General features: G+C 41.3%; 1 protein-coding gene across 2 annotated transcripts in view; it reads left to right on the forward strand.

Moving 5' to 3' along the window:
• Nucleotides 1–21,111, forward strand: part of APC2 (APC regulator of WNT signaling pathway 2) — a 97,645-nt gene that overhangs the window by 61,868 nt on the left and 14,666 nt on the right. For both annotated transcript variants that reach the window (XM_073686260.1, XM_073686261.1), the window contains exons 6-15: nucleotides 327–435; nucleotides 1,574–1,687; nucleotides 11,159–11,239; nucleotides 11,415–11,501; nucleotides 11,653–12,031; nucleotides 12,617–12,712; nucleotides 12,937–13,076; nucleotides 13,364–13,441; nucleotides 13,535–13,651; nucleotides 14,939–15,153. In XM_073686260.1, the coding sequence (XP_073542361.1) occupies nucleotides 327–435; nucleotides 1,574–1,687; nucleotides 11,159–11,239; nucleotides 11,415–11,501; nucleotides 11,653–12,031; nucleotides 12,617–12,712; nucleotides 12,937–13,076; nucleotides 13,364–13,441; nucleotides 13,535–13,651; nucleotides 14,939–15,153 (1,416 nt within the window). The remainder of the gene's footprint in view (nucleotides 1–326; nucleotides 436–1,573; nucleotides 1,688–11,158; nucleotides 11,240–11,414; nucleotides 11,502–11,652; nucleotides 12,032–12,616; nucleotides 12,713–12,936; nucleotides 13,077–13,363; nucleotides 13,442–13,534; nucleotides 13,652–14,938; nucleotides 15,154–21,111) is intronic.

Consider the following 21,111-nt stretch of genomic DNA (forward strand, 5'->3'; position numbering starts at 1 on the left):
ACTTAGACTATTTAGTGTTGATGTATCACACACAAATAGGATTACAAAAATATTTAGACACAGGTTGAAATGTAACAAAATAGGTAGAAAGCCAAAGGGGTGAATACTTTCGCAAGCCACTGTATCGGTTATGAGTACTATCAACTATTGTATTGTACACATATTTTGGTAAATGAGCAGCAGATTTACAATCTGTATTAAGATACATTGTTATCTAGGATTAATGTTCAGCTTGGATTGATTCTAGCAGTCAACAATCTTTACACAAGCAGCAGTTATGCAATATTTGATATGCAATATTTGATATGCAATATTTCTTTTGTCAGGGCTCTGCTGCTGGCAGAGATTGATAAGGAGGAAAAAGAGAAACTATGGTATTACTCTCAGCTTCAAAGCCTGTCCAAGCGCTTGGAGGAGCTGCCCCAGGTTGAGACGGTAAGATGCTTTGAGACTTAGAGAAGGACCTTGATTCATATGCACCAATTCTAAGTACAGTATTTTTCGGACTATAAGACGCACGGGACCATAAGACGCAGCTAGGTTTTAGAGGAGGAAAATAGACAAAAAATTGAAGCAAAATATGTGGTCATGATGCACTGTTATTGGGGGAGGGGGTCTGCTGCTGACACTGACATAGTAGTAATGTCCCCCAATTCTATACTAATATCCCTCATCCTGGTATATATATATATGCCCCCATCCTGGTATATATATATGCCCCCATCCTGGTATATATGGCCCCCATTCCTGTTACACGTGGCCCCCATCCCCATCCTGGTATACATGGCCCCCCATCCTGGTATGCATGACTCCTAGTATATCCTGCAGCTCCTATGGCATGCTGGGAGTTGTAGTTCACCACATTTATGTCATGTTGTTGCTCTGAGGAGAACTATAACTCCTAGCATGACCTGCAGCTCCTATGGCATGCTGGGAGTTATAGCTCACCACAGTTGTACAGTGTTTTACTGCATGTGCTTTGTTTCACTTAAACTACTGTATGCTTGCCTCTCCTTTCTGGACCCGTGCTAGGCAGTAGGCAAGGAATGTGGTCACACGGCAGCGATCAGCAGCGCCACCATGAATTCACTACAGCCGCGCTAGACAGGAGGAAGTGGGCGGTCTCCCGTCCAGATCACGTGCTGCAGTGACGTTACAAAGAGGTGAGGCAGGGCCGTAGCAACACAGAACAGCACAGTGTGCAGTCCCCCCGACTTTGCCTCTTTGTAACGTCGCTGCAGCACGTGATCTGGACGGGAGACCGCCCACTTCCTCCTGTCTAGTGCGGCCGTAATGAATTCATGGCGGTCATGCGACCCCGCTCCCTGCCGTGCGACCCCTCTCCATTGCTGCCGCTGCCCCGCACCACACCACAGTCAGCATTATAACAGGTGCATTCAGACTATAAGATGCACCCCCTTTTCCTCCCAAATTTGGAGGGAAAAGTGTGTCTTATAGTCCAAAAAATACGGTATGCCTTTATTTTGTGCTGCTTGTCTTTTCTCTATACTCTAATGCTTTTTTTTTCTAATTTCATGCTTATTCATCCTGATGACTAAGTGTACTCTTTCAGTTCTCCCTGCAGATCGATCTTATCCGACAACAGTTGGAGTTTGAGTCAGAGCACTTGCGTTGTGTGCTGGAAGAAAGATTTGGTACGGCAGATGAAATGGTGCAGAGAGCTCAGGTAGGAGTTAAGCATAAAACCAAAGTCTAATTAATGGGAGCTATTACGACAAGGAGAACTATATAAAAAACACTGACAACCAGTGGCTTAATTTGAGGCTCCTGGATCCTTATGCAAGGCTGTAACTGGTCCTACATCTGCTACTGTGTTTCCCTGAAATTAAGCCCTAGCATGATTTTACAGGATTTTTGGAGTATGCTTGAAATATAAGCCATAGTTACAGTCTGGATCAGCATCTGGGTGGTGTGCAAACTGGTCAATAGTCCAGGGCCCCCACTCCCTTAGGGGCCGCCAGTATTTCTATTCCAAGGTTTAATATCCTTAAGGATCTTTTGGTGACATCACAGTCAAGTGACCATGATGTTGCAAAAAGTACTTTAAATGCAAGAGTCTAGAGGAACTAAAAAGTAGACAGGCTGGTATGCAGGGACGGCGTTAGGGGTAAGGGGGGGGACAATCTGGGCAATTTCTCAGGGCCCCCACTCTCTTAGCGGCCCCCAGCATTTCTATTCTGAGGTTAAGACTGCTTAAGGCCTTTGGTGACATCACGGTCATGTGACCATGATGTCACCAAAGGTCTTTTAACTGCAGAAGTCTAGAGGAATTGAAGAGGAGACCTGCTGGTATGTACAGTGTGTGTATATTTACCTGTGTATGTGCATTGTGCATGTGTATACACATGTGTAAGTGCAGTGTGTGTGTGATGTCATGATTATATTTGAAAAAATGTTCATTTTTTGTTCAAGAAAAAATGTGGATTGCTTTTCTTGGAAAAAAATAAGACATCCCCTGAAAATAAGACCTAACCCTAATGGTATCCCTAAAACTGTTCCCTACCTTTCCGTGGAGGTTGGCACCCTAGAAATCAATGTTCCACCGCCACTCACCGATTACTACCCCTATATTAATTCCCTGTACTGAAAAATAGGCAAGCAAATACATGCTGTTGCGTTCATGACATATGAATATATAAAAGTATCAATATTGTACTCATCTGATGATTCTGGGTTACCCCTAATGGACACGGAAATCATATCCTCATGTAGTCCAATCATGGTTCTGACATCCACTGAGACTGCTGTATGCACATTACATAGGATACATTGAGACTGCTGAATACGTCACTTAGTATAACTGAGACTGCTTTATACGTCACATCAGGTACACTAAGACTTTGCTGTACATACAAATAAGAAAGGCCCGCTCACCTTTAGTATTAAATTTAGTACCTTTAGTATTAGATTAATGAACAGGTGCACAAATACGCAATGTGGCCAATATACTGACACATACAGTACAGACCAAAAGTTTGGACACACCTTTTCATTTAAAGATTTTTCTGTATTTTCATAACTATGAAAATTGTACATTCACACTGAAGGCATCAAAACTATGAATTAACACATGTGGAATTATATACTTAACAAAAAAGTGTGAAACAACTGAAAATATGTCTTATATTCTAGGTTCTTCAAAGTAGCCACCTTTTGCTTTGATGACTGCTTTGCACACTCTTGGCATTCTCTTGATGAGCTTCAAGAGGTAGTCACCGGAAATGGTCTTCCAACAATCTTGAAAGAGTTCCCAGAGATGCTTAGCACTTGTTGGCCCTTTTGCCTTCACTCTGCGGTCCAGCTCACCCCAAACCATCTCGATTGGGTTCAGGTCTGGTGACTGTGGAGGCCAGGTCATCTGGCGTAGCACCCCATCACTCTCCTTCTTGGTCAAATAGCCCTTACACAGCCTGGAGGTGTGTTTGGGGTCTTTGTCCTGTTGAAAAATAAATGATGGTCCAACTAAACGCAAACCGGATGGAATAGCATGCCGCTGCAAGATGCTGTGGTAGCCATGCTGGTTCAGTATGCCTTCAATTTTGAATAAATCCCAACAGTGTCACCAGCAAAGCACCCCCACACCATCATACCTCCTCCTCCATGCTTCACGGTGGGAACCAGGCATGTAGAGTCCATCCGTTCACCTTTTCTGCGTCACACAAAGACACGGTGGTTGGAACCAAAGATCTCAAATTTGGACTCATTAGACCAAAGCACAGATTTCAACTGGTCTAATGTCCTTTCCTTGTGTTCTTTAGCCCAAACAAGTCTCTTCTGCTTGTTGCCGGTCCTTAGCAGTGGTTTCCTAGCAGCTATTTTACCATGAAGGCCTGCTGCACAAAGTCTCCTCTTAACAGTGGTTGAAGAGATGTGTCTGCTGCTAGAACTCTGTGTGGCATTGACCTGGTCTCTAATCTGAGCTGCTGTTAACCTATGATTTCTGAGGCTGGTGACTCTTGGTTTTCCTTTCCTGGGGCGGTCCTCATGTGAGCCAGTTTCTTTGTAGCGCTTGATGGTTTTTGCAACTGCACTTGGGGACACTTTCAAAGTTTGCCCAATTTTTCGGACTGACTGACCTTCATTTCTTAAAGTAATGATGGCCACTCGTTTTTCTTTACTTAGCTGCTTTTTTCTTGCCATAATACAAATTCTAACAGTCTATTCAGTAGGACTATCAGCTGTGTATGCACCAGACTTCTGCACAACACAACTGATGGTCCCAACCCCATTTATAAGGCAAGAAATCCCACTTATTAAACCTGACAGGGCACACCTGTGAAGTGAAAACCATTTCCGGTGACTACCTCTTGAAGCTCATCAAGAGAATGCTAAGAGTGTGCAAAGCAGTCATCAATGCAAAAGGTGGCTACTTTGAAGAACCTAGAAAATAAGACATATTTTCAGTTGTTTCACACTTTTTTGTTAACTATATAATTCCACATGTGTTAATTCATAGTTTTGATGCCTTCAGTGTGAATGTACAATTTTCATAGTCATGAAAATACAGAAAAATCTTTAAATGAGAAGGTGTGTCCAAACTTTTGGTCTGTACTGTACATACATAATACATATTGGGGAGGTGGCCCCCTCCATTGTTCAGCACCCTTATCCACCCATTTTTCCCATTTAAGGTTTATAGGAGCTATGTCTGGTTTCCTTTTCACTCCCCATTCACATGTGGCTGGTTTGGCACATAGAGAGGTAAGACATTTAGTGTTTAGGGATCATCCATATTAAAATGTCACCTTGACGTGGTTGGATGGCTTTTGTGCTCTTTGATCAAGAAATGGTAACTAAGTACCTTTATGTTTTTAACATTTGCAGCAACATTGGAGTTCATGTATTCATTAATCTCAGTGTGCTGACGCATAGTGTATGCATATGTTAGTATATTGACCACATAGCATATTTGTGCACCTGTGCATTAATTTAATGCTAAAGGTGTGTGGGCCCTATTTTTTCTTTTTTGTATATGTAGCAAAATCTCAGTGTACCCCATGTGATGTATAAAGCAGTCTCAGTTATACTAAGTGGCGTATGCAGCAGTCTCAATGTAAACAATGTGATGAATATACAGCGATCTCAATGTATCCTATGTGATATATACATAGCTTTTTCAGATTATCTTACCAATACCTTAGTATTTGTGTATTTCTGATTTTCTATATGGAAGACTATGGGCAATAAATATTATCAAGGACAACCTGTTTTAAGGGGTTATCTCAAGTTTAGAAGTTATCATAGATATGGAATAACTTCTCAATCATTGGGGCCTGACCGCTTGACCCTCAACCTAGACCTCAATTTATCGGGAAGTTATTCCCTATCCTAATAATAGGGGTTACCTTCAAACCTTGAGACAACTACTTTAAGGAATTTTTTTATTATCTTTATTATAAAAGTAAAAGAAAATGGGCAACATAAAACCAGTCACTTTTACTTTTATAATAATAAAAAAAATCAATGACATTTTATTACTAATATCTATATTTTCTATATTAGTGATCACAAACTTAGGACTTTCTCCACAATTTTATTATATTCTCCGATTGGGCCACTGCATAATTAGGACAATAATGTTAGGATTTTCTTGCTTATCTGTGGTGGCGGTATAACGAAAATTATGTATGGATCTTATTTTTGCCCATTAGCTTTCATTAGTGTGTGAATATTTAATGTGTGGACATACAACTCTATTTCTTCCAATGTGGCCCAAAGACTCCAAAAGACTGGGCACCCGTCCTTTAGAGTTTTTTCAGGGGATAGTGCCATATTACCTTAATTTGCCCCAAAAAAGTGTCCTGGGAATGAAGGGAGCAATGTCTGCTAACCTGATTATTGGCTCACACTGACTGGATCTGATGAGATTCTCTCACACAGTGTCAAGGGGTTACCGCGACAGTGTGGAGCCAGAAGACCTCAGCGTCGGATGGCTCCTACTCCAGCTCCCAGAAGAAGCACTTCTCCGTCATTTTAAATGTGTGTTTATTTCTTCCGGCAGAACAGGAGTTAAGCGGCCATGTTGGAATTCCCTGTGCTCACAGCTGAGCTCGGTTAGCCACTCCTTTTTCCTTTGTAATCTGGGCTCTGATACAAATCCTTGTCAGAGCTAGCTTTTGCTGCATGGCTAACAGAGGGAGAAGGAGTGTTGAAGGAATTATTTGTGACTGTAGTCTGGTTTGTACGCGTGGTAATTCCTTATCCTTCTCCATTTTTGGTTTATTCCCCTACCTTCACACCCCGGTGCTTTCCTCTGTTATATGTGAGTGAATATTTTGTGTGCCTGGAGTTTTCTGTTTACCCCTGTCTTTGTAACCCTGTTTGTCGGGTTGGTGTACTACAGTGCACAGTAGTGCCCCCTTCTCTGGGTGGGGGGAGCGAACAGACGGAGGGCTTACTCAGGAGTTAGGGTGAGGGTGGAGGCCCCGGCATCCTCACCTTCAGAGGTATCCTGGGGAAAAGGGCAAGTTAGGGCTCCCTCTAGTGTTAGGGACAGGGTAGGAGCCCCTGGTCCCTGGTTACCCAGCAGCTGTGTCGTGACACACAGTATTGACTGTAGCTGAAAATATAAAGGGGTTGCATGGTCTAGGAAACAAAGTGTGCAACCACTCTATGTGACTGCAGGCTGCCGAATGGTGACAGGGTGTTACACACACACCGTCATGATTCCTCTCTATTCCCTATGTTGGTGAGTCATTTTACTGCATGCAAACGATTTGCATGCTTTACTCCAAATCCTGCTGCCCTGTTGAGTAAAGTTTTGAGAAAGCTGGTGGAGAGAGCTGTATAATATATACAGTGGGTACGGAAAGTATTCAGACCCCTTTAAATTTTTCACTCTTTGTTTCATTGCAGCCATTTGGTAAAGTCTAAAAAGTTCATTTTTTTCTCATTAAAGTACACTCTGCACCCCATCTTGACTGAAAAAAAACAGAAATGTAGAAATTTTTTGCAAATGTATTAAAAAAGAAAAACTGAAATATCACATGGTCATAAGTATTCAGACCCTTTGCTCAGACACTCATATTTAAGTCACATGCTGTCCATTTCCTTGTGATCCTCCTTGAGATGGTTCTACTCCTTCATTGGAGTCCAGCTGTGTTTAATTAAACTGATAGGGCTTGATTTGGAAAGGCACACACCTGTCTATATAACACCTCACAGCTCACAGTGCATGTCAGACCAAATGAGAATCATGAGCTCAAAAGAACTGCCCAAGGAGCTCAGAGACAGAATTGTGGCAAGGCACAGATCTGGCCAAGGTTACAAAAGAATTTCTGCATTACTCAAGGTTCCTAGGAGCACAGTGGCCTCCAAAATCCTTAAATGGAAGACGTTTGGGACCACCGGAAGTCTTGCTAGACCTGGCCGTCCAGCAATCCTAGACCTGGCCGTCCAGCCAAACTGAGCAATCATGGGAGAAGAGCCTTGGTGAGAGAGGTAAAGAAAAACCCCAAGATCACTGTGACTGAGCTCCAGAGATGCAGTAGGGAGATGGGAGAAACTTCCACAAAGTCAACTATCACTGCAGCCCTCTACCAGTCGGGCCTTTATGGCAGAGTGGCCCGATGGAAACCTCTCCTCAGTGCAAGACATATGAAAGCCCGCATAGAGTTTGCTCAAAAACACATGAAGGACTCCCAGACTATGAGAAATAAGATTCTCTGGTCTGATGAGACGAAGATAGAATTATTACCAAAAAGTTCTAAGCAGTATGTGTGGAGAAAACCAGGCACTGCTCATCACCTGCCCAATACAATCCCAACAGTGAAACATGGTGGTGGCAGCATCATGCTATGGGGGTGTTTTTTCAGCTGCAGGGACAGGATGACTGGTTGCAATTGAAGGAAACATGAATGCGGCCAAGTATAGAGTTATCCTGGATGAAAACCTCTTCCAGAGTGCTCTGGACCTCAGACTTGGCCGAAGGTTCACTTTCCAACAAAACAATGACCCTAAGCACACAGCTAAAATAGCAAAGGAGTGGCTTCAGAACAATCCTGTGACCATTATTGACTAGCCCAGCCAGAGCCCTGACCTAAACCAATTGAGCATCTCTGGAGAGACCTGAACATGGCAGTCCACCAACGTTCACCATCCAACCTGACGGAACTGGAAAGGATCTTAAAGGAAGAATGGCAGAGGATCCCCAAATCCAGGTGTGAAAAACTTGTTGCATCATTCCCAAGAAGACTGATGGCTGTACTAGCTCAAAATGGTGCTTCTACTCAATACTGAACAAAGGGCCTGAATACTTATGCCATGTGATATTTCAATTTTTATTTTTTAATAAATTTGCAAACATTTCTACATTTCTGTTTCTTTTCAGTCAAGATGGGGTGCAGAGTGTACTTTAATAAGAAAAAAAATGAACTTTTTGGAATTTACTAAATGGCTGCAATGAAACAAAGAGTGAAAAATTGAAAGGGGTCTGAATACTTTCCGTAACCACTGTATGTATCCCAGCTCTCAGTCAGAGGTACGTGTTTGGAGTCTTTCCAAAGTATACCTCCAATGGAAGGTTTAAAATGCAGTGTGAACACAACCGTACTGGATTGGATCCAGAAGTTATGCACTTAGAATATGTTTAGAAGGATGGAGCCAAAGGCACTTTGTGTGTATAAGGCAGAATACCTCCTTAATAGAGAATCCAATGATGTTTAAAGACATATCAAGGAAAAGTAGGGTCCCACAAAGTGCTTCGGCTACCATATCACAATTTCATACTATTAGGATGTAATACGGCACCTGCATGTAACCTTATACTTAGTAGAATGAGTGTAATTGCTGATCATGTCTGTACATCGCTGTGAAATTACTGGCGCTATGTGAGTAAAATAAATAAATAATTCCAAATCCAGGGATATCAGGTACTGATGGTAAATAGTGAGCTCATTTGTATCTTGTCTAGGTTGCTCAGTCATAGTTGTACACAAATGGGAGTATAACACCCCAGCAACTATTGAGTTTAGTTTAACTGCTTAATAGAGGTAGAAAGAACAGATGATTCAAAACCATACATAAAGCTTTTTTAAGATTCAAAAGTTAAAAAGGAATAGAATATAGTCTAAAAGCTGGATGGATAGTTACTTGATGGAAACTTTCATTAAATTTTCATAAACAGACACTTAGCTAAAGTGTTGGTGCTCAGGTTATTTTGAACATTGTGAAAAAGCTATGAAAGCAAATCATGAAATAATAAAATCCACTATTCCTACTATTACTTTTCAGATTGTAGTGGCTCCTGTATGTCAGAAAAGGGATAGAATATAATACATAGATGATTAAATAAATGACAATATTTGAATATACAGTAAAGTTATTACCCAAAACAATCTAATAGTAGGAAATAATTCTAGCAGCAGATGCTGATGAGCTGCAGCCTTCACAGTTCCTTCAGACAGAACAGTTTAGTTTGACAGAAGGTTGCAGTCGATCAGTGGTTGCCCATTGGCTGCAGCAGTCACAAGACATAACATCATGTAACTGCTGGGATACACATCACTGTAGAGATAAAGAAATGTAGCGGGCACCACCGAATAGATAATGGGATTTACCTTATGCACACTAACTATCCATAAACAAACCAAAGGATCACCAAAAATAAATTAATAATACAAATTTTATTACACATGATTCATTACATACAAAAGACAAAAATAGTTAAAAAAAAAGCCCCATGGGAGAAAAGATCAATAACAGCCTGGTATGACTGTAACATTCAATGACCTAGCCCCGGGGCTAGGTTCTCATTTCCTGCTCTAACCATGTTGTGTGTCTAGGGGGCTACTAATCATGGAGGACTAAGTTTTGCTGTTTGTTGCCACTGTTTATATACCATTTGTTTGTGGAGAGCTATTATGCTTTTACATCGCTGGTATTTGGTATCTGTGATTAGGGTATTTTCCCTACAGCATGTACACTATATTGTGCTCTCCACTATTTGGGTAGTTCATTCATGTACCCCCTAGCTAGCATTATATAGGCACGATTTGGGCCGGGTCAGGGAATGTTACAGTCATACCAAGCTGTTATTGATTTTTCCTAGCCATGAGACTTTTTTAATTGTTTTTAACTTTTGTGGTCTTTTGTTTGTAATGAATCATGTGTAATAAAAATGTGTATTATTAATTTATTTCCGCTGATCCCTATATATGCACACCTTTTTTTCTTTGGTTTGCTTATGGGATACACATCACTATCACTAGAACAGTGCCGGTCCAGGAGGGGAGTATGTGTTTTCTTTATTTTATCTAGGGCACTTTACCATTTAAAAATGGGTTGTCCAGTAATGAACAACCCCTTTAAAGGTCACTACAGCCATATGTCTTTGGTGGCTAACTTAGTGAAACACCTCTGTGACTGAAAGAGTAAAGCTGCCAGAGGGGAATAAAGTTCATTTCCTTCCGGCAGCGGGGCCCTCAGTGCTGTGCCCGCACGGCTTCAGAACACTATTAGCCTGCAGATTAACCCCATATCTGCAGGTTAATTGGATTATTTTACATGACATGCTCCCTTTAAATTCCATGGCATCCGATTTATGCTGTGCGTTCACGTTATGGGGTGCGAATGGTGGGAGCACCTTCCTCTATCGAACCAACGTGTGCTGTATTGTTGGGTCTTTTCTGTAAAAGCTGCTGTAGAGTACATCAGTGTTCACATGGCTAAGCAGCGCCACCTAGAGCCATCACACTAGGTCTAATAAAAATGGAACTGAAGATATAACAAGGAGCGACTCCAACGTATTAAGTTGTTAAATAGTTCTTATGTGGTTGACAAGTGCTCACAACTCATGTACAGTAGGGCATCATACACATGACAAAGCTATGTGCATGGAGAACTAGCAGTTCAGAAATATGTAGAAAATACTCTTGGGAAGGTTCTGTATTATGGAACCTGATGGAACATGCGTCCACTATTTCCCATCTAAATGAAATCATAGGAAACAGTAAGCCATTCTAAAAACTGCTATCTTTTTTGGACTGCTATCTTTTCTGGATAAATGGATCTATATTTTGTTATTATCTTATTAATAAAACATAAACCATATGATTAGATTTATTGTAATAATTGGATTGATATCGTTTTATATAACACAATACAAACAAGAACCCTGACACATATTTCTGTCTGACAGATTCGAGCGTCCCGTGTGGAGCAAATAGAGCAGCAGCTGGAAGAAATACGGAAAATTGAAAACAGAGAACAGTCTACAGAGGTAAAAACCCTCCTACAAGGAGAAACATTACATTGTTATTTAGGTTATCTGTATGGAGCATTTCTATACAGAAGAGGGCTCTATAAAAATCCTTCTGCTGATTTATGCCACACACCAACATTCCTTAACACATGAAAGAGGATTCATGTACTATGTATATAATTATCTTTCACAGCCCAGCGTAAGTCATGAACCTACAGAGAAAATTTTTACAGAGACCATCTCCCAAGCTGAGGACAACTCTGCTCAACCGGAAAACAAGGTAACTGTATAATGAAGGCAAAAACATTAAAATTTTTAGGCAGATGAGTAAAAGCATGTATTGACCTTAGAAGTGAACTTATGTGTGTACAATGACAAATTCTTGCACAAATTGTAATACTGAATAATACAATACCTACTCTTCCTTGCAGGTTGAGGTTGTGTTCTGGCTTTTGTCCATGTTGGCCACACGTGATAAAGATGACATGTCACGTACTTTGTTGGCCATGTCCAGCTCACAAGACAGTTGTCAGGCAATGCGTAGATCTGGCTGTCTCCCACTACTACTGCAGATCCTGCATGAAACAGAACGGGATGGAAGAACGCTTGAATCACAGAGTTTCAAAGATGCCCGCATGCGAGCAAATGCTGCTCTTCACAATGTCATCTTCTCCCAACCAGATGAAGGTCAAGCTAAAAAGGAGATGAGAGTCCTCCACATTCTGGAACAGATACGTTCATACACAGAGACCTGCTGGGATTGGATGCTAAGTCATGAGCAGAAGGATGGTGTGCATGATAGTAGTCCAGGTATACCTATATCTATTGCAGGCAACCTGTCAGTAAGATCCCCTGCCTGGTTTAGGTCACATTCAGTGTTATGTGTCTGGTTTATGCTGGGCTTCTCTACTCTGGTTTCCGTTGCCTGGCTCACAAAACATTATTTTGCCAATCAGGTGTTTTTGAGTAGTTTTCATCCCCATACCCCTGTTCTGTTTTGGGCTGGTGATAGAGTGTAAAGGGATTTAATAATAAATTATACGAACAGCCTAACTTAGCAATGTTGTTGAACGTCTAATAGATATAATAATAAAATTTAAGAATTTAGTGTGAGAATTAGCTGCAAATCCCTCCATCTAATGGATCAAATTTCAAAACCTTAATATTCATTGCATTCGGACATAAATATAAAAAAATACATTTCAGTGTGTAATATCCCTGTCGTTGATAGGAGACTACATTGCTATTTTTATTCTTGAAACTGTTTGATGATTTGAGAAATGTGAATATAAAGAATGGAAAGTCAGGTCTTTTAGTTCCTATATTCTGTGGTATACACTTAACAAGAGTATATAAGGAAGACATCCTAGAAGTCAAATAAGGTCTTTCTTTCAGCACCAGTGCCCATAGAACCCCAAATCTGTCAAGCCAGCTGTGCCATTATGAAATTATCATTTGATGAAGAATATCGAAGAGCAATGAATGAGCTAGGTAAGTGTTTCATATTGAACCATTTTCATCTTTGTAATTCCTAAAGATTCATCTTTACCTGCATGCAATAAGTATCTGCACAGACAGAAAGGCAGCAGCATGGAGGATAGATTCTCCAGAAGAATGTATAAGTCCTATGGCTGCAGTAGGAGAAATGCAGATATAGAAAATATACCCTGAGACTTTATAAGCTGTATCTCATTTTCTTTGTTTTGGATTTTTAGGTGGTCTGCAATCAATTGCAGAGCTTTTAGAGGTAGACTACCAGATGCACCGTATGACCAATGATCTCCTTAGCTTGGCACTGCGGCGCTATGCAGGGATGGCACTCACCAATCTCACTTTTGGAGATGTGGTGAACAAGGTAAGTGAAGAATAGCTTAGCATTAACTCTGGCATTATAGCATATGTCTGATGTATACATTTGATCATAATACTAAGACGTTCATTGCCAACTATATAATTCTGGCTGTATATAGTCACCACTAGAGGGAAGTTATACTTACTGAATATGCAAACATTCATTACTAATAATATTCTTCTCTGTTATTGAACATGTCAGTTTATATGAAATTTTGTGTAGTTTTATATGTGAAATCTTCAGTGGGTAATGACAATAACTGTTATCACTACTTATTTCCTATCACACAGGCTACCTTGTGCTCCCGACGTGGCTGCATGCAGGCAATTGTGGCTCACTTGGCATCTGAGAGTGAAGAACTTCAGCAGGTACATTTTTTGTATATTTTCTGCACATTATTTGTTCATTATTTGATACATTGTGCATATAGTGTATATTTACTTTATATGATTATTTTCCAGGTGGCATCAAGTATTTTGAGAAATTTGTCGTGGCGAGCAGATATCAACAGTAAGAAGATTTTGCGTGAAATAGGCAGTGTTGTCAGTTTAATGCAATGTGCATTACGTGCCAGCAAGGTAAGAAGCATGTCTAAGGAGATACAGTTATATGAAAAAGTTTGGGCACCCCTATTAATCTTAAGCTTAATGTTTTATAAAAATTGGTGTTTTTGCAACAGCTATTTCAGTTTGATATATGTAATAACTGTTGGATACAGTAATGTTTCTGCCTTGAAATGAGGTTTATTGTACTAACAGAAAATGTGCAATCTGCATTCAAACAAAATTTAACAGATGCATAAGTATGGGCACCTCACCAGAAAAGTGACATTAATATTTAGTAGATCCTCCTTTTGCAAAAATAACAGCCTCTAGTCGCTTCCTGTAGCTTTTAATGAGTTCCTGGATCCGGTATGAAGGTATTTTTGACCATTCCTCTTTAAAAAACAATTCCAGTTCAGTTAAGTTTGATGGTCGCCGAGCATGGACAGCCCTCTTCAAATGATCCCACAGATGTTCAATGATATTCAGGTCTGGGGACTGGGATGGCCATTCCAGAACATTGTAATTGTTCCTCTGCATGAATGCCTGAGTAGATTTGGAGCGGTGTTTTGAATCATTGTCTTGCTGAAAGATCCATCCCCTGCGTAACTTCAACTTTGTCACTGATTCTTGAACATTATTGTCAAGAATCTGCTGATACTGAGTGGAATCCATGCATTCCTCCACTTTAACAAGATTCCCGGTGCCAGCATATCCCTGTGTTCTTCCATTTCCTTACTATGTTCCTCACAGTGGAAACTGACAGGTTAAATCTCTGAGACAGCTTTTTGTATCCTTCCCCTGAACAACTATGTTGAATAATCTTTGTTTTCAGATCATTTGACAGTTGTTTTGAGGAGCCCATGATGCCACTCTTCAGAGGAGATTCAAACAGGAGAACAACTTGCAAGTGGCCACTTTAAGTAGCTTTTCTCATGATTGCATACACCTGGCTATGAAGTTCAAAGCTCAATGAGGTTACAAAACCAAAAAAAGTGGTTTAGTAAGTCAGTAAAAAGTAGGTAGGAGTATTTAAAACAAGAAAATGATAAGGGTGCCCATACTTATGCACCTGTCAAATTTTGTTTGAATGCAGATTGCACATTTTCTGTTAGTACAATAAACCTCATTTCAAGGCAGAAACATTACTGTGTCCAACAGTTATTACATATATCAAACTGAAATAGCTGTTGCAAAAACACCAATTTTTATAAAACATTAAGCTTAAGATTAATAGGGGTGCCCAAACTTTTTCATATAACTGTACTTGTCTTATGGAACACTTTTGGTATAATAATTTACAGGTGATTTTTGTCATATTAGGAGTCTACATTGAAAAGTGTGTTGAGCGCCTTGTGGAATTTGTCTGCCCATAGCACTGAGAACAAGGCATCTGTCTGTTCCGTTGATGGATCACTTGGTTTTTTGGTGAGCACCCTGACTTACAAGTGTCAGAGCAACTCTTTGTCTATCATAGAGAGTGGAGGAGGTATCCTCAGAAACGTATCCAGTCTAATTGCCACACGTGATGACTACAGGTAAGGACTGTCCTACCATTTCCCTCTTCTTCTGTGTGCGCAATTAAGTATATTTTACATTTTAGTTTAAACTAGCATTGTGAATTAGTGGCTCATATAAGGTATGTAATTTTTATACAATGCTGGTGTCTTCACTCTTGCCCCAGCCTTAAGTGCTTGTTTAGACAAGCATGTTTTTGGTAACACGTGCTGTCCATGTACTCAAACGACACCACATGGACAGTGCACTGGCCAACAATAGTTTATGTGCCACTGCAAACTAGCGATTTTCGTGTCTGGTTAATTTTACAGACCACACTAGTGCATGTAACAGAAGGCAACTCCTGTACCCAGGGCCGTGTTTGGCACTCATGCTCCACTAGGCACTTTAAGTGGTACGCCCCCTACTGATCAGTCAGACTAAGGGTATGCACACAGATTCTTTTTCAGTCAGATCCGCTCTGTAACCTGCCCTATAAAGTGCTAAATATATGGTAAAAGCAATGAACCTATACACTGCAAGATGACTCGATGTCCATATGTTCAGTTCTTTGAGTTTTTTAACCATTTCAGGTTTCCTAAGACATGAAGTGGTAAAAGAAGAGACCAGTTCATTATATGGGCGTCTTCTGTTTTGAAGCCGCTTACTAGTTTATTAAAGAAATAAATAAATGAAACTATTTATTCGCAGATTCACATTCGCAGATGTTTAAAAGTCATTGTGTGCACATACCCTGACAGTGCTCATACCCTTCAGATAGTAGTTAAGACCCCCATACACAGACTAAATTTGACTAAACCCGCCAATATCAACAAGTTTCGCTGACAGTCCAAAGTGTATGGGTGGCTTTGACTGATGATTATCAGGGAAGATAAGAATCCAGCATGTCCGGATTGTTTCGGATTGTAGATCCTTTAATTCTCTAAGTCATAAGTGTTATCATAGGCTACAAGCACTAAGGAAAGACAGGAGATCTGTCCCTACAATAGAACTAAGCTAGATCCCTACGATGTAACGGGGAACCTGATCCTGCGATCAGACCCGCTAAAGTCCTCAGCTAGTCTGAACGAAGACCTATAGATGTGAGGGAGGGATCCCTACAAGAACTAGGGAATGGGAGAAAGATGGACACCTCCTAGCAGAAATTGTAGCAGTAAAAAGACAAACACACAACATAGAACATAAAGGTCAAAAGACCTAGCTAAACTGACGGAGAAAGGTTACGAAGAACCTGGCTAGCTAAAGAGTAGAAATTACAATGAAGTCCAGCATGGCCAGAAGGGCGGAGCAAGATTAAATAGGCAAAAAGGTCATGTGACCAGCAAAATAGAAAAAAACTAACAGGAGAGTTCTAACAGTACCCCCTCTTCTAAGAGGATCCTCCGGATCCCCTAGGCCCAGGCTTATCAGGAAACCTCTTGTGAAACGCTCTGACAAGTCTGGAAGCAGAAACATCATCCGCCCTCACCCATGAGTTATCCTCGGGACCGAAAGCCTTCCAAGCGACGAGATACTGCAAACTCCCCCTATACCATCTAGAATTAAGGATGCGGGAAATTTCATATTCCCCGTCCTCCACCACCGGAGGAACAGTGGCAGTGGCGTCTCTATGTCATACATCAGCTTTTTTCAATAGAGAAACATGAAACACCGGATCAATCTTCCAGGAGGTAGGAACCTCCAACCTAACAGCAGATTGATTAACTACCTGAAGCACCTTAAAGGGCCCTACAAACTTGGGACCCAATTTTTTAGAAGGAATCCTCAACCGCAGATTCTTAGAGGACAACCAAACCATGTCACCAACCGTAAACAAAACCTCTTGACGTTTCCTGTCAAAGTACCTCTTAGATTTTTTGTTAGCCTCCTGAAGATTACCATGCACATCCGTCCAAACTCTCTCCAAATCACCGGAAAAACTCTCCTCCTCAGGCACAGCCGATACCAATTTGGAGAATGACCCAAAAGACGGATGTCTCCCAGAACAACAAAAAAAAGGCGAACACCCAGAAGAAGAGGATGTATGGTTGTTAAGAGTAAATTCAGCAAGCGGCAGAAACTCAGACCACCCCTCTTGATTGTCTGCCACAAAACAACGCAAGAACTGCTCAACATCCTGATTCTTCCTTTCTGTCTGGCCATTAGACTCAGGATGATATCCAGATGAAAACGACAAATGAACTCCCAACCTGTCACAAAAGGCACGCCAAAAACGAGCCACGAACTGAGGTCCCCTATCAGAAACAATGTCAGTAGGAACACCATGGAGTCTGACAATTTCCTTGACAAAGGCCTTAGCGAGTGTCTTAGCGCAGGGCAGTTTGATGAAGGGAACCAAGTGACACATCTTGCTAAAACTGTCCACGACCACCCAGATGACCACCCAGATGACCGTGAAACCCTCAGGAGGGAAGGTCAGTAATAAAGTCCATAGCCAGATGTGTCCAAGGTGCACTAGGAACCTCCAGAGGGCAAAGCAACCCCGCAGCAGGAGTATGAGAAGACTTAGATCTAGCACACACAGTACATTGACGCACCCACTTAATGACTTCCTTCTGCCATCCAGGCCACCAAAAACTGCGACCCACAAGTCTCTTGGTCTCAGAAATTCCTGGATGACCTGCCAACCGAGACTCATGACACTCAACAAATCTCTCCTAAAGGTCCTAGGCACAAACAACCTCCCATGGGGAGTGTTAGATGGGGCATTCTCCTGTGCTTTAAGAATCTCATCTTCCAAAATGGAGTCCAATGCAGCAATCACAACACCTTCTTGTAAAATGCTCTCCTCCTCCTCAGCACCGACCATGGGAGAAAAGCTGCGAGACAAAGCATCAGCTTTAACATTCTTGGTACCCCGGATGTAAGTAACGGAAAAATTAAACTGCGAAAAAAAAAGTGCCCACCTAGCCTGACGGGCATTCAAGCGTTGGCAGCATCAAGATAGATCAGATTTTTATGATCAGTGAAAACCTGAATGGTAAATTCAGCACCTTCCAAGAGATGACGCCAGTGTTCAAATGCGAGTTTAATAGCCAGCAATTCCCGATTACCAATATCGTAATTAAGTTCAGTCTCAGAAAATTTTTTTGAAAAAAAGGCACAGGGATGTACTCCATCCTTGTTTTCCTGAGACAACACCGCACCGACCCCCACAGAAGAAGCATCAACCTCAACCAAAAACGGCTTAGTCACATCAGGCTGCATAAGGATGGGAGCAGAGCTGAACCTCTCCTTTAGAAACACAAACGCTTCAATGGCCTCAGTAGTCCACTGAACCGTATTAGCACCTTTCCTGGTGAGATCGGTCAGTGGTTTAACAATAATAGAAAATTTTTTAATGAATTTTCTGTAATAATTGGCGAAACCCAAAAACCTCTGTATCGATTTCAAACCAATAGGCCTAGGCCATTCCTGCACAGCTTGAACTTTCACCGGGTCCATCTCAAAGCCCTCGCTGGAGATAATGTAGCCCAAAAAACTAATTCTCTGTACAGCGAACTCACATTTCTCTAGCTTAGCAAAAAGCGAATTGTCAATTAATAACTGTAATACCTCACGTACGCTCCGCCAATGAGACTCCAGATCAGGCGAATAAATCAAAATGTCATCCAAATACACAACCACATTTTTGCCGATCAAAGGTCTAAGGATGTCATTAATAAGATTCTGAAAAAATGCTGGTGCATTGGTAAGACCAAAAGGCATAACCAGATTCTCAAAATGACCCACAGGAGTGTTAAAAGCAGTCTTCCATTCATCACCCTCCTTCATGTGCAACAAATTGTATGCCCCCCGGAGATAAATTTTAGAGAACCACTTGGCCCCCACTAACTGGTTAAACAAATCAGGAATCAATGGCAGTGGGTAGGGATTACGTACAGTAATTTTATTAATCTCGCGAAAGTCCAGACAAGGACGTAAACCGCCGTCCTTTTTTTTAACAAAAAAAAATCCAACAGCCACAGGTGACTTAGAGGGTCTGATATGACCGGCGGCCAAGCTCGTCTGTATGTATTCCTCCAAAGCCTTTCTCTCAGGAATAGTAAGATTAAATAAACGACTTTTAGGAAGAGTCGCTCCAGGGACAAATTCAATGGTACAATCATAGTCTCTATGGGGAGGCAAAATTTGCGACTCCTCCTCAGAAAAAACTTTCCAAAAATCCTGAATAGGTACAGGTAATTCCCCTTTATCCACAGCAGCAATGCGCCCATTACAACACTTGTCATAACACTTAGGGCTCCAGGACTTAATTTCATTAGTCGACCAATCCAGTACAGGATTGTGCAATTTTAACCAGGGTAACCCCAAAATTACAGGAGAAGGCAAATTATTTAATAGTACCAAATCCAAATTTTCTTGGTGAATACCATTAATAGTGAGGGGAAATTCATAAACCTTGGGAGTAACACATTTCAAGGGAGAGCCATCGACAGAAACCACGGCAATAGGGGATGACAAAGGTTTGGGTTTTAATTTAAGTTTTTCCAAGAATCCCCCATCAATCACATTCAGAGTAGAACCACAATCCACAAATACCCGAAATTCAATTAATTCTTCCTGAGCTGCAGTAGTAGCAGAAAGAAATACCCCCTTAGTGTTTAAACAGGCTATACGGGCGTAACTGACCTTTTTTTTTTCTTTGTTCATATGAAGCACACAGTTCTTAATGAAATGGTCAGATTTTCCGCAATAAAAGCACAAACCTTCAGAAAACCTGCGGTCTTTTTCCTGAGAGCGGGGTGACATCGCCCCAATCTCCATCGGCTCTCCAATGTCATTACAGACCCTCTCAAGACTAGGAGCTGACATGGCAAAGGATTTACTCTCATTAACCCTTGCACGCAGTCTCCTGTCCACTCGTATAGCTAATTGCATTGCCTCCTGCAAGTTTCCAGGTGTAGAATAAGCAATAAGCAGATCCTTAACCCTTTCACCTAGCCCAGCAAGAAACAAACTTTTCAGAGCTGAATCGTTCCACCCCACCTGAGCAGACCACCGACGGAAGTGAGTACAATAATTTTCCACATTACCTGATCCCTGTCTCAAAAGTCTCAATTCCGTCTCAGCTGATGAGACACGATCAGGATCATCATACAACAACCCCAAAGCAGAAAAAAAACTATCCACTGATCTAAAGCACGGATCACTAGGTTGGAGAGAAAAGGCCCATCCCTGAGGTTCTTTGCGCAAAAGTGACATTATGAACCCTATGCGCTGTGATTCATCACCAGAGGATCTGGGTCTCAAACGAAAATACAATAAACAAGCATTTTTAAAGGAAAAAAAATCTTGTTGTTCACCAAAAAATAAATCAGGCAATCGTACCTTTGGCTCCACAAAATGCGCTCCAGAACAGCTACTCACGTGTTGTTGGAGCTCGGCCACCTCCAGAGAGAGTCCCTGCAGGCGTTGAGCCAAATCCTGAATCGACACCATGATGGAAACTGGAGGTCTTTCCTTAGAGATATTTTTGGGCTGGACTTACTGTTATGATAGGCTACAAGCACTAAGGAAAGACAGGAGATCTGTCCCTACAATAGAACTAAGCTAGATCCCTACGATGTAACGGGGAACCTGATCCTGCAATCAGACCCGCTAAAGTCCTCAGCTAGTCTGAACGAAGACCTATAGATGTGAGGGAGGGATCCCTACAAGAACTAGGGACTGCTAGAAAGATGGACACCTCCTAGCAGAAATTGTAGCAGTAAAAGACAAACACACAACATAGAATATAAAGGTCAAAAGAACCTAGCTAAACTGAGGGAGAAAGGTTACAAAGAACCTGGCTAGCTAAAGAATAGAAATTACAATGAAGTCCAGCATGGCCAGAAGGGCGGAGCAGGATTAAATAGGCAAAAAGGTCATGTGACCAGCAAAATAGAAAAAACCTAACAGGAGAGTTCTAACAATAAGCTACTGCCAGAGATGTTCAACAACGGTTCTCATAAAGAACACAGGAATGCTCGGCAGAG

This window comes from Phyllobates terribilis, unplaced genomic scaffold (assembly GCF_046119375.1).
Source record: "Phyllobates terribilis strain yellow unplaced genomic scaffold, ASM4611937v1 Scaffold_1__5_contigs__length_1240528914, whole genome shotgun sequence".
Lineage (NCBI taxonomy): Eukaryota > Metazoa > Chordata > Amphibia > Anura > Dendrobatidae > Phyllobates > Phyllobates terribilis.